Source organism: Stegostoma tigrinum, chromosome 35, assembly GCF_030684315.1.
Source record: "Stegostoma tigrinum isolate sSteTig4 chromosome 35, sSteTig4.hap1, whole genome shotgun sequence".
Classification (NCBI taxonomy): Eukaryota; Metazoa; Chordata; class Chondrichthyes; order Orectolobiformes; family Stegostomatidae; genus Stegostoma; species Stegostoma tigrinum.
The window spans coordinates 23,008,115-23,021,457 of NC_081388.1; the positions used below are offsets into that span (position 1 = coordinate 23,008,115).

The 13,343-nt window shown below is 48.4% G+C and overlaps 1 protein-coding gene across 3 annotated transcripts in view; it reads left to right on the plus strand.

Annotated features, from left to right (window-relative positions):
• crb3a (crumbs homolog 3a) overlaps positions 1-13,335 on the plus strand; it is a 34,734-nt gene extending 21,399 nt beyond the window's left edge. For all 3 annotated transcript variants that reach the window (XM_048521676.2, XM_048521679.2, XM_048521678.2), the window contains exons 2-4: positions 5,893-6,296; positions 10,797-10,846; positions 11,735-13,335. In XM_048521676.2, coding sequence (XP_048377633.1) covers positions 6,215-6,296; positions 10,797-10,846; positions 11,735-11,929 — 327 coding nt within the window. In that variant the 5' untranslated portion in view covers positions 5,893-6,214 and the 3' untranslated portion in view covers positions 11,930-13,335. The remainder of the gene's footprint in view (positions 1-5,892; positions 6,297-10,796; positions 10,847-11,734) is intronic.
• The last annotated feature ends 8 nt before the right edge of the window (positions 13,336-13,343 follow it).

A 13,343-nucleotide genomic window follows, 5' to 3' on the forward strand; every position in this document is an offset into this window, starting at 1 on the left:
CTGGGGAGAGACGTGGTGGGTGTGTGCGAGTGAGAGAGAAGGGAGAGGTGTGTGTGTGTGAGTGAGAGAGAAGGGAGAGGTGTGTGTGTGTGAGTGAGAGAGAAGGGAGAGGTGTGTGTGTGTGAGCGAGCGATGGAGATGGGCGAGATGTGTGTGTGTGCATGCGCGAGTGAGAGAGAGGGGAGAGATGTTGTGGGTGTGTGTGTGCGCGAGTGAGAGAGAGGGGAGAGATGTTGTGGGTGTGTGTGTGCGCGAGTGAGAGAGAGGGAGGAGATGGTGTGTGTGTGTGTGCACGAGAGAGAGAGAGGGGAGAGATGTGGGTGTGTGTGTGTGAGTGAGAGAGACGGGAGAGATGTGGGTGTGGGTGTGTGTGCGCGGGCACGAGTGAGAGGGGAGAGATATTTGTGTGTGTGTGTGTGCGAGTGAGAGAGAGGGGAGAGATGTGGGCTGTGTGTGCGAGTGAGAGGAGTGAGATGTTGTGGATGTGTGTGAGTGAGAGAGAGGAGAGAGATGTTGAGAGTGTGTGTGCGTGTGTGAGAGAGAGGGCAGAGATGTGGTGTGGGTGTGTGTGTGTGTTTGTGTTGGAGAGAGAGGAGAGAGATGGGGTGTGTGTGTGCGGGAGAGATGTGGGGGTGTGTGTGTGTGCGCGCGAGCGCGAGAGAGGGGAGAGATGTTGTGGGTGTGTGTGCGAGTGAGAGAGAGGGGAGAGATGTGTGTGTGTGTGTGTGTGTGCGAGCGAGCGAGAGGGGAGAGATGTGGGTGTGGGTGTGTGAGTGAGAGAGACGGGAGAGATGTGGGTGTGGGTGTATGTGTGTGAGTGAGAGAGACGGGAGAGATGTGGGTGTGGGTGTGTGTGCGCGGGCACGAGTGAGAGGGGAGAGATGTTTGTGTGTGTGTGTGTGTGCGAGTGAGAGAGAGGGGAGAGATGTGGGGTGTGTGTGCGAGTGAGAGGAGTGAGATGTGGATGTGTGTGAGTGAGAGAGAGGAGAGAGATGTTGAGAGTGTGTGTGTGAGTGAGAGGGGAGAGAGATGTTGTGGGGGTATGTGTGTGAGAGAGAGGAGAGAGATGGGGTGTGTGTGTGTGTGCGCGAGTGTGCGAGAGAGAGGGGAGAGATGTTGTGGGGGCGTGTGTGTGTGCACGAGCGAGAGAGAGGCGAGAGATGTTGTGGGTATGTGTGTGTGCGAGTGAGAGACGGAAGAGATGTTGTGGGTGTGTGTGTGTGCGCGAGTGAGAGAGTGGAGAGATGTTGTGGGGGGTTGTGTGTGTGTGAGTGAGGGAGAGAGAGAGGGGAGAGGTGTGTGTATGTGTGTGTGTGTGTGTGTGTGTGTGACTGGGGAGAGATGTTGTGGGTGTGTGTGTGCGAGTGAGAGCGATGGGAGAGATGTGGGGGTTTGTGTGTGTGTGAGTGAGAGAGAGGGGAGACATGTGAGTGTGTGTGTCTGAGTGAGAGACTGGGGAGAGACGTGGTGTGTGTGTGTGCGAGTGAGAGAGAAGGGAGAGGTGTGTGTGTGTGAGCGAGCGATGGAGATGGGCGAGATGTGTATGTGTGCATGCGCGAGTGAGAGAGAGGGGAGAGATGTTGTGGGTGTGTGCGCGAGTGAGAGAGACGGGAGAGATGTGGGTGTGTGTGTGTGAGTGAGAGAGATGGGAGAGGTGTGGGTGTGTGTGCGCGGGCACGAGTGAGAGGGGAGAGATGTTTGTGTGTGTGTGTGCGAGTGAGAGAGAGAGAGGGGAGAGATGTGGGGTGTGTGTGCGAGTGAGAGGAGTGAGATGTTGTGGATGTGTGTGAGTGAGAGAGAGGAGAGAAATGTTGAGAGTGTGTGAGTGTGTGTGTGTGTGTGTGTGTGTGTGAGAGAGAGGGCAGAGATGTGGTGTGGGTGTGTGTTTGTGTTGGAGAGAGAGGAGAGAGATGGGGTGTGTGTGTGCGAGTGTGCGAGAGAGAGGGGAGAGATGTGGGGGTGTGTGTGTGTGTGCGCGAGCGCGAGAGAGGGGTGAGATGTTGTGGGTGTGTGTGCGAGTGAGAGAGAGGGGAGAGATGTTGTGGGAGGTGTGTGTGTGTGTGTGTGTGTGTGTGTCCGAGCGAGAGAGAGGGGAGAGAGGTGTGTGTGTGTGTGTGTGTGTGTGTGTGAGCGAGCGAGAGGGGAGAGATGTTGTGGATGTGTGTGAGTGAGAGAGAGGAGAGAGATGGGGTGTGTGAGTGAGAGGGGAGAGAGATGTTGTGGGGGTATGTGTGTGTGTTTGTGTGTGAGAGAGAGGAGAGAGATGGGGTGTGTGTGTGTGTGCGCGAGCGAGAGAGAGGCGAGAGATGTTGTGGGTGTGTGTCTGAGCGAGAGAGAGGGGAGAGATGTTGTGGGAGGTGTGTGTGTGTCTGAGCGAGAGAGAGGGGAGAGATGTGTGTGTGTGTGCGCGCGCACGCGCGAGAGAGAGGGGAGAGATGCTGTGGGTGGGGGGGTGTGTGTGTGTGCGCGTGCAAGTGAGAGAGAGGGCAGAGATGTTGTGGGGGTGTGTGTGTGCGAGTGAGAGAGAGGGGAGAGATGTTGTGGGTGTGTGTGTGTGAGAGAGAGGAGAGAGATGTCGAGAGTGTGTGTGTGTGCGCGAATAGAGAGAGTGGAGAGATGTGTGTGTGCGCGAGTGAGAGAGAGGAGAGAGATGTTGTGGGAGGCGTGTGTGTGTGTCCGAGCGAGAGAGAGGGGAGAGGTGTGTGTGTGTGTGTGTGTGTGTGTGTGTGTGTGTGCGCACGCGAGAGAGAGGGGAGAGATGCTGTGGGTGGGGATGTGTGTGTGTGTGTGTGTGTGTGTGTGCGCAAGTGAGAGAGTGGGCAGAGATGTGGGTGTGTGTGTGTGAGAGAGAGGAGAGAGATGTCGAGAGTGTGTGTGTGTGCGCGAATAGAGAGAGTGGAGAGATGTGTGTGTGTGCGCGAGTGAGAGAGCGGGGAGAAATGTTGTGAGCGTGTGTGAGTGAGAGAGAGGAGAGAGATGTCGAGAGTGTGTGTGTGTGTGTGTGCGTGCGCGAATAGAGAGAGGGGAGAGATGTGTGTGTTTGCGCGAGTGAGAGAGAGGGGAGAGGTGTGTGTGTGTGTGTGTGTGTGTGTGGGCGAGCGAGAAAGAGGGGAGAGATGACAGTGCTGAGAGATGTTGCGGATGTGTGTGAGTGAGAGAGAGGGGAGAGATGTTGAGTGTGTGTGTGTGTGCGCGAGAGAGACTGGAGAGATGTTGTGGGTGTGTGTGTGTGTGTGCAAGCAAGAGAGAGGGGAGAGATGTTGTGGGTATGTGTGTGTGCGAGCGAGAGAGAGGGGAGAGATGTGGGTGTGTGTGTGTGTGCGCGCGCATGAGTGAGAGAGAGGGGACAGATGTAGTGGGGGTGTGTGTGTGTGTGTGTGCGAGAGAGAGGGGAGAGATGTGTGTGTGTGTGCGCGCGCGTGCGAGAGGGAGGGCAGAGATGTTGTGGGGGTATGTGTGTGTGTTTGTGTGTGAGAGAGAGGAGAGAGATGGGGTGTGTGTGTGTGTGTGTGTGTGTGTGTGTGTGTGTGTGTGTGTGTGTGTGTGTGTGAGTGAGAGAGAGGGGAGAGATGTGGGGGTGTGTGTGTGTACGAGTGAGAGGGGTGAGATGTTGTGGGGGTGTGTGTGTGTGTGTGTGTGTGTGTGTGTGTGTGAGGAGAGATGTGGTGTGGGGGTGTGTGTGTGTGCGAGTGAGAGAGAGGGGAGAGATGTGGGGGTGTGTGTGTGTACGAGTGAGAGGGGTGAGATGTTGTGGGGGTGTGTGTGCGCGTGTGTGCGCGTGTGTGTGTGTGTGTGTGTGTGAGAGAGAGAGAGAGAGAGAGAGATAGAGAAGAGATGTTGGTGTGGTGTCTCCCGTATGTGTTGGGGAGCGTGCAGGATGGTTTGAAGATTGTGACTGTATATATACATGGGGTGTTAAGGTGAGATAGCCAGAACTGCAGATGCTGGAATCTGAGATAACACAGTGTGGAGCTGGGGGAACACTGCAGGCCAAGCAGCATCAGCAGGGCAGGAAAGCTGATGTCTTGGGTCGGGACCCTTCTTCAGAAACGTTCTTCCCATTTTAATGTCATTGAAAGACTAACAGACTGTGATTTAGTGATCGCCGTGTCTCCCCCTTTCCACCCAACAGCCAGAGTAACTGTTTGAAAGTCAGTGTTACTGTTCATTTTGACACCTTTAACATTTGAATATTGTTTAGTTGTGGTGGGGAGTTTATCCCACTTGCTGAAGTTGTGAATTTGACATTGGCTGGCTGCTGGTGTGTGTCTTTGGTAGCTCTCCTGGAGACCTACTCTATGAATTGTCAACATTGAGTTTGGCCGTCAAGCCTGACAGTGTTAAACAGCCTAAAGCAGAACAATTAGCTACTTGAATAAACAGCAGGCAGTGCAGCGAACTTGCAGGGTGAGAGGCAAAGGTAACGTTTCAGGTCAAGGTGACCTTTCATCAGAGCGTGACAAGTAGTGCTCCCATAACTCTCCTCCTTAACTCTTTCCATATTTTCTGTCTCATTTTTCTCCTCCCTGTTTGAGATCCCAGGGTGCTGTTTGCTAATAAAGCAGTAGGATTCCATCTGTTGTTACTCTCGATGGTCATTGCTGTCTGTGGAAGCTTGCTTTGAGCAAATTACCTGTCGTGATTGTGACATAACAGCTGAGACTACATGTTACTGTATTGGCTGTTGAGTGCGCTGGCACTTTTTCTGAACAGAAGCTGACAACAGCATGTTTCTGGGTTTTTTTTGCTTTGGATGTCCACATACAGTTTCTCAATTTTCTTCTTCTGTTGCCTGGGTGATGTGGCCTGAGAGTAAATGAGTCATTCCTATTCAGGCATGGGCCTGCTTTAATGCATTTTAGTTGTTCCTTGAAGTTAATGGACTGGCTCTTGACAATGTTTTTTCCACATGTTCTTTCTCTGAAAACCCCTTGTTCTATTGGTATTGCTGTGGTTTGGCAGTTTGCTATGATATTGAGCTGTATCTGCAGGTGGCTGCTTTCTGACACGCACTGGTCCTTCCTTCAGGCTCTTGAACATTGGAAAGTGTGTGCATCATCAGCTTTCCTGCAGATTAATTAGGAGGGGAGTCTGATTTCCTGGACATTTGAAGGTGATCATAGGGGAAGATGGTGACGATATCATTGAATCATTGGGAATTCCTACAGTGTGGAAGCAGGCCATTTAGCCCACTGAGTCTGAAGAACATCCCAGCCCCCCCCCCTGCCATCCCTGTAAACCTGCATTTCCCAATCCACCTAACCTACACATCCCTGGATACTGTGAGCAATTTCCCATGGCCAATCCACCCTAGCCTGCACATCTTTGGACTGTGTGAGGAAACCGGAGCACCCGGAGGAAACCCACGCAGATACGGGGAGAATGTGCAAACTCTACACATAGTCGCCCAAGGCTGGAATCGAACCCGGGTCCCTGGGGCTGTGAGGCTGCAGTGCTAACCACTGAGCCACCGCGCTGCCCCTCATGGGCTAGTAATTCATAACCTTGGATTAATATTCTGGGAACATGGATTTGAATCCCATCATGGGATTTAAATTACAATTCAATAAAGAAAAAGAAATCTGGGACTGAAAAGATCAATCTAATTGTGACTATGCATTGATTGTGAACCAAATGTGTTTATACAATAATGTCATGCTTCAGGGAGGGCAATCTGCCATCCTTACATGTAACTCCAGACCCACAGCAACGTGCATGACTCTGTACTGCCCTCTGAAATGGCCAAGCAAACCACTCAGTCCAAGGGGTACTTTGGGATGTGTAACCCTGCTGGGCGCTGCCAGTGATGCCCACATGCTGTGCAAGAATTTTTAAAAATTGCCACAGTTATTAAATGTTTGATAACATGGAATATAATTTAAATGTTTGTAGAATGTTTTGGAGCCAAGAGGAAACCACAATCTGAGAAGATGAGGTTGATATGAGCTGGGGATAACTCTGAATCTACCTTTCCCAGAACGGCAGCAAAAGACAGTTAGTCCCCTCCAGGTCTACACCAGAACAGACACCCCGTGCCAGCCCAGCTGAAGGCTTTACCTACTGCCCTGTTCCAACGTCAAACTTCTGGAATATTGTCCCTGATGAGAGGGAAGTGTATGTGAGCCAGCCCCAGGTGCGAACAATGCCCAGGACTGTGTAAGCCGAGTTTCTCGGGGATCGGAGCAGAGTGAGAGTGGATTGAGGCTCTGTCCTGATGCCTGTTGGTGCTGCGATGGAGGGCCTGCAGAATCTTCTAACCCTCTCCTTTCTGAGGATTGTTAATGATGCTCAAATCGGTGAGTTGATTTTTCTTTCGTTTTGAGAGGTTGGTGAAATGGAACTAGTTTATACAGTAAATAATGGCAGCTGACTTTAACAGGAACTGTAGCTATGGGATGCAATATTTTGGCAATATGAGACTTCATGTTTTGTGTGTGTGTGTCTGTCTGTCTCTCTCTCTCTCGCTGCGTCTGTGTTTGGGTCTACAGTTCCCAGATCTGTCCATCCCTGGTGTCTGGCCCTATTCGATATTCGTTAATGGAGATTGATTCTAATCAGTGATCAAAAATCATTCTGATTACAATGGGGTTGTGTCTTTGGAAATCTCATACCCCACAGAGTGGTGGAAAGTGGATTCAACAAATGCTTGGAAGGCAGAGGTGGATTCTTGACTAACCAGGGAATCAGATAGTATTGGGGTGTAGGTCGGAAAGTGGAGTCGAGATCACACTCTAATCAGCCAACAGCGCCCTGAGCAGTGGAGCAGTCAAGAGGACTGAATGGCCTACCCATTCTCGAGTTCTGATAATTGTATCATTTGAAACGTACAATCCCTGAATGGGGCAGCGCGGTGGCTCAGTGGTTAGCACTGCAGCCTCACAGCGTCAGGGACCCGGGTTCGATTCCAGCTTCGGGCGACTATGTGTGGCGTTTGCACATTCTCCCCGTGTCTGCGTGGGTTTCCTCCGGGTGCGCCGGTTTCCTCCCACAGTCCAAAGATGTGCAGGTTAGGGTGGATTGGCCATGCTAAATTGCCCATAGTGTTCAGGGGTGTGTAGCTTAGGGGAATGGGTCTGGTTGTGATGTCCCAGGGGTTGGTGTGGCCTTGTTGGGCTGAATGGCCTCGTTCCACACTGTAGGGAATCTATGAATGAAGGTGGACTGGCTGGATCTTTGATCTATTGTTGAACAGTTGAAATTCCTGATAATCCCTGCTGAAGGGCATGACTGAAAATGTGAGCTTCAAATTTAAATTGTACCTTAAACAACATCCCACCGTCCCCGCTCAGCTGTCAGAACTTAGTCTTTCACAGCACAGCAAGCCAATGTTCGTCGCATGGTCCGGCCCAGCGGCCTGGGGAGCTCTATTTTCTGGGGGGAGAGTGTGTGAGCTCCTGGGCCTCTACCTTCAGTCTCCAAGGAAAAGGTATCTGGGCCATCTGTTTGGATCCCTCTCCTAGTGTCAGCTAGAATGGGGATGGTGTTGTGAACTCCTCCTGGGGTTTGAGAATTTGCTCACTATGGAAAGCTGAAAGATTTACCTAAGAGTGAGGGTCAGTGCCTACAGAACGAGGAGAGAAACCTGCAAGGAAAGGGTGTGAAACATTTTGCTGCATTTTATACAAATTAAAACAGACAGCTGCACGTGACCCACATAAACCGCTCGGGTAGGAAGGTTATCTGGAACTTTGAGCTGAAATGTTCTCTCTCTGTGTTCCTGACGCTGTTTCTAGTGTTTACTGTATTGTTAACAGTTTTGAGAAACAGTTCCTGAAACTGAACCGAGTGTGGTTTGACTGAACAGTTTATTGTTGCTGAAAATTATACCTGGTTCTGTGTCTATCTCACCAGGGGCACAGGGGCTGCTCGCCAACAAGCGGATCCCTCCCTCAGCTGGGGTCGGGGACTGTTGCCAATCCTTCAGTCTCAGTAGAGACTGACTCTGTCCTCCGCAGTGAGTGATCAGGATGGATAGTGTTAGTCTCTGTGGCAGGGCAGGTACTGATAACTCGTGCTGTGGGGTGGGGGGATGTTAGAACTGCAGGACAGAATTTAAAACTGAGAGGGAAATCTGAGTGGGTCAACCCTTCTCTTCCACTGAAAGCAGTGAATCACAGCTCATCGTTGACCAAAGCCTTGAATAGATTCAGGCTTTGGTTAATCAGGGAATCAGTGTTAGAGTGGGGGCAGCTGAAACCCTGGTCAGATCCATCACTATCTTATTGAATGGCACAGGGACTGAAAGATCTGTTTTATTTTCTTGTGAGTTGACTTTAAAGTTTTGGGCTCTTGTTGAAACTCTGCTCAGTTGCTGGATATCTCTCTGAATTTGTGGAATGTTCCTATGTAGAAATGTGATGTTGAACACATTGAGTCTGTTTCTGCCACAACCTCAGCGTGTCACGTTTCGAAACAACATTCTAACCTGCCCTTGAAACTATTGAAACCATCTGGAATATGTACTTCCTGCTAATCCTCCTTAATGCGTGCTGCAGATTTATTTGCACTACACATTTATAACCTGAATCCACACGCTCCCATCCCCTCTATGAATGTGATAAGGGTATGGTGTGGTTCCTGTTTGTCGTCATCCTGACACTGAAAGAAAAGCATTAGTTGCTTTTCTTGAATGGCTCCATGGCCTTTGTGTTGCTGTTGTGTTTGAAGTGTGTTTCCCAATGACTCTGATACACTTGCCTCTCTCCCTCCAGCTCTCCAATTCTTTTCTTATCTCTTACTACATTGTATTGCACACGCCCAACCAGCTTTGAGTTTCAACATCTATTTCTCTGCAAGATGACGAGAGGTGGGCGCAGAAGAAATCTGTACAGCCCCTCCACTATTCAATGTGATTATGGCGTTATCCTCATTTCAGCTCCACCTTCCCGCGCCGTCCTCGTTTCCCGCCCCGTCCCCGCCGTCCTGGTTTCCCGCCCAGTCCCCGCCCTCCTCGTTTCCCCTCATGACCAAAATTCTAACAATCTGCTTCTTGACCACATTCAGCCACAGAGCGTGAGAGAATTCCAGCCTCTCCCAACCCAGTGAGTGAAGAAACCTCTCCTCAGCTCAGTTTGAAATGAGGTCAGAAGTCGTGCAACACCAAGTTACAGTCCAACAGGTGTATTTGAAATCACAAGCTTTTGAGCTCTGCCCCTTGGTCAGGTGAAGGAATAGTGCTTCGAAAGCTTGTGATTTCATACAAACCTGGTGTTGTGGTGACTTCTGACTTTGTTCACCCACCTCCCCACCCACCCCCCCCCCGCCCCCAGTCCAACACCAGCACCTCCACATAGTTTGAAATTCCTCATCAGACACACTGCCTCCTTCTCCTAGATTTCCCAGCTGGGGAAAACATCCTGAAAAGAAACCAGGGCCATACTTATTGCACTGGGAGAGACTGACTTGGATGAATTAATATTGAAATTGTGTTACTATGTAGTCAGTAAGTAACAGAGAAAGCTTGTTGTTTCTAGTGGTTATTGTCGGGTAATCATTACCAAATGGATCAGTAAGTGGGAGTGAGCTGGTGCTTGTTCTGTGTGTGGCGCCTGGTGAATGATGAGGTAAGGTTACTGCTGTGCGCTGATCTGAGAGATTATTTATTAACATGACCCAGGAGTATTTAGTACTGGTACAATGTCAAATGGAGTGCTGGGGGACGGGATAGATATAACCACCAAGGGGTCGGAAGCGGAAATCAGGCAGTTCTGGGAACGGGAGGTGGAGACGTTTTCAGAACCCATGCTGAAAGAAACAACTTGTCCTGGGGAGGTGTCCTCAATGTTTTCCCCCAACTCCTTCAGACAAAATTTCCTCAGTGGCTGAGTGCGGAATACAGCTCTGACTGAACTATATTAACAATCTTTAATTTCTCTCTCTCTGGTGAATAAAATATAATAAATCTGTGCATGCTAAGTATAACAGTAAGCTGGACAGATTTTCAAGGTGCTCTTGTTACTATATTAACAGGATGTGGCTTTAATCATGTTTACCACCAGGCACACAGCACATTGGCAGCCTTTAGTTTTGTTATCACTGCTGACTTTACAAAGTCTTATTTGGTACTTGTCCAACCCCTCCCCCCTCTATTGATACATCTTTCATGCAGCGGCCTGAGGGAGAGGGCAGGAGTCACGCAGCAGGGCAAAGGAACACGGCGCAGTTACAGCATTAAGCTTTTGTGACTGACTTCGTATCTATGCCTGCTAACCCCACCCCAAACCCTGCTCCACAGCATTTGGCCCAAGATCCGAAACTTTGGTCTCAATTTATTAAAAAGTGATTGTGTATCAGGTAGAGTGGATTGCAAGGGAAATGTACTTTACAAAATCTCTCCAAAGATTTCCAATTGTCCCGTGAATACCTTGTGTTTTATTTAAAAGTGGGATCTGTCACCCTGGGTGACAATTAAACATTGACATGTTGCTCAGCGTGTGTGTCGACAGTGGATCTATGTCTATAACTGAACTGCACTGTGGGTTCCCATCGTTGGCAAATGCAATTTCATTTGCATTCTGAATCAAGATCCGGATTGGGATTGGGAATGCCAACTTTCCCTCCCTAACTAGGGAAGGTGGGGAGCAGCTGAATGCTTGGGACAACTTTTAAGCTTCAATGTCAGGCATCTTACATAGACTGAGGGTCTCCAGAGCTGTGGGGCGTTTCTCAGCATACAATGCTCCTGTGAGAACTGGATGTTAATCGTCTTTACTTCCTTGAATATCTTGTTAATTTAATCTCTGAGGCATTTGTGCCTCAGGTTTTAATTCATTTGCTTTCATTTTTTTTGGACATAGGTATCACAACAAGCCCAAACTCCACAGAGCCACCAGGATCAGATGTGCCAGTAAGTGATACCCTCCTTTCTCTTTGTCGTGTCTTGCTCTTCAATATGATTTGTATACGAGGGCCATTACTGTCTCCCACATTCACACTCTTGCTGCAGACAGTGATTGCTGGGTTGTGAGCAATGAATTTCTGGGAGGTTTTGATTTCTAGACTCAGTACAAGAGATAATAAGCAGAAACAGGGTTGATCAGAGTTTCCCTGCTCTGCCCTGCTAATTTCCTGTTTGTGGAGGTGGGGAGGTATGTACCCTGCTTTCTGACAGTCAAGGGATAGCTTGGAAGAACCATGAGATGAGATATCTTTCCCTGTTTGTAGCTTCTGTTCAAGACCTGGTTAAAGTGTGAGAATGGTTTGACTGAGTGGAGGGTTGGCATGGGATGTGAAAATTCTTGAGCTCCCATTTCTCTGTGGATTTCTATTGCACTGTCCTTTTTGAGATGTTTGCTGTTTTATTTCTCTTGAATGGTACTGTCAGCTTCCAACTAACTGGTTGCCTAATGAGTCAGGAGAATTGTGTACTATGTAGTCTGATACTGAGTGACACAATTCCCAGGTAATCCTGAGCTTGTGCTCAGGACCAGAGCCCAGCCGGTTCTGTTAATCTGTTTCTCTCCAGAGGACAGAGTGGGTGGGGTAGAATGATCCATGTTTTCTTGCCCCTTTCTGCTCATTGTAACAAGGGAGAATCCCATGAAATATGCTGTTATTGAATTGGCTACCAACACTCTGGCACTGATCTGAAGTGTAAACATTGGGAGTAGATGATTGGAGGATAAGTGTTGTTAGAACATTTTCAGGAGTAGGACAGGCACAGGGAAAATGTCTGTAATGTTTCCTTGCTGATGTCAGGATACAGATAACTGTGTGTCATTGACCTCCCATACAGATTGCTGCCATTGTGGCTCCCAGTGTTATCGGTGGTGTGCTGATCATCATCATCATCCTTGCTGTGCTGTTCATAAAGCTGAAAGGAAAGCGGAGGGACGAGGGGACATATAACCCGAGTCAGCAGGAGCAGATTGGGGCCCGAACACAAGTCAGCCATGGCCTGAAACTGCCCCCAGAGGAAAGACTTATCTAAGTGGTGTCCCACTGACTCTGCCATTACAATCCTGCCGGTGCTCAGGGATTATAAGTACAAAACCAAGGAAAATCTGCCACTGTTGATCATTGCTTTGTAGAATGCCAATAATTAGCAATGATTCTGTGACCGTTACTCTTTTTGATTGATTCTTAGTTTTTTTTTGTTGGGTTTCAGGTGAAAGATATTCCACACAACTATCGCAGGGCACAGTATCTGCCTTTTTAATTGCATATCTTCAGGTGTGCATGGTGTCACTGTTGGAAAGATCTGGTTACGTGACACTGTTTTTCCAGGGATATCTCTGGATCAGATGAAAACCTTCAGGTGGACAGCACAAACCAAAACCAACCTTTTGTTCCCTAGTTATAAGCAATATGCCACCAGTATTGAGCTGTTGAGGGTCTGGCTATCCTATCTCAGCTGTTGGAACAGGGACACCTGACTGTTTTTGGGGGACTTTCAGGGCAATGTATCGGAGAGGTCTCCCATTGGAGATTTTTATTTAAGAAAAAAACCAAAGATGTTTAGCAAGGTCCTGTTTTACATTGTTCTGGGTCGCTGGGCCCCACTGTCCTTCTGAAACAGAAACAGACCCAGAATGAACACATTGCACCTTGCCACAATTGAATGTAGTGAAATGAAAGTTAGCACTCGGCAATTATCAGTGACCAAACAGTAATCCATGTCCTGTCAACCCATATATAACACAATGGGTGACCTCCCGATCCTGTGGAATGTAGATACATTAACACATCTGTTTACAGAGGTTTCATTCAAATAGGTGACAGAATAGCTTTGTGTCATAAATATTAAAAGGATGTTTAGTTTGATTTTTTAGATCTACTTTGAAAGAATCGCTGTTTGATCCTTTCTTGTCTAAGTCAATTACTTTCGAGATGGTGAGATGTAATTGGCACGTGAGGGCTCCCCTACAACACGGTTTAACTTGGCACAGTGTCAATTTGAAACGCTTGATCATTTTGATCAATAGATCCTCAGTGGTGGAGCTCATTGGACAATGAGAGATGTAATATTTCATTGTCAGTAGATGAGAAAGCAGTAAGGAGACAGACTTTGGGAAGTTATTTTGTGAGATGTGTCCGGGTAAATAAAAGATGAATAATGGATGTTTCCTGAAAATTTGAAGCAAATATATTTTTTTTTTCTGTGGCTGTCTTGCACTAGATGAAAAATGTATAACTAACAAATCTTCCTGAATCATGGTATGTTGGAGGTTCTGCTGTTTTATAAAGGCCAGCAAAATTATAGACGAAGGGTGTAAAAAGTCTCTCCTCAAGGCAACATTGTCAAATTGCTGTTAAGTAAACACCGGACAAGTTTATATCGAAGCAAAGAGATTGGTGTGAAATAAACACTGCGTGAATTTATACAACATCAAGCAACAGACTAC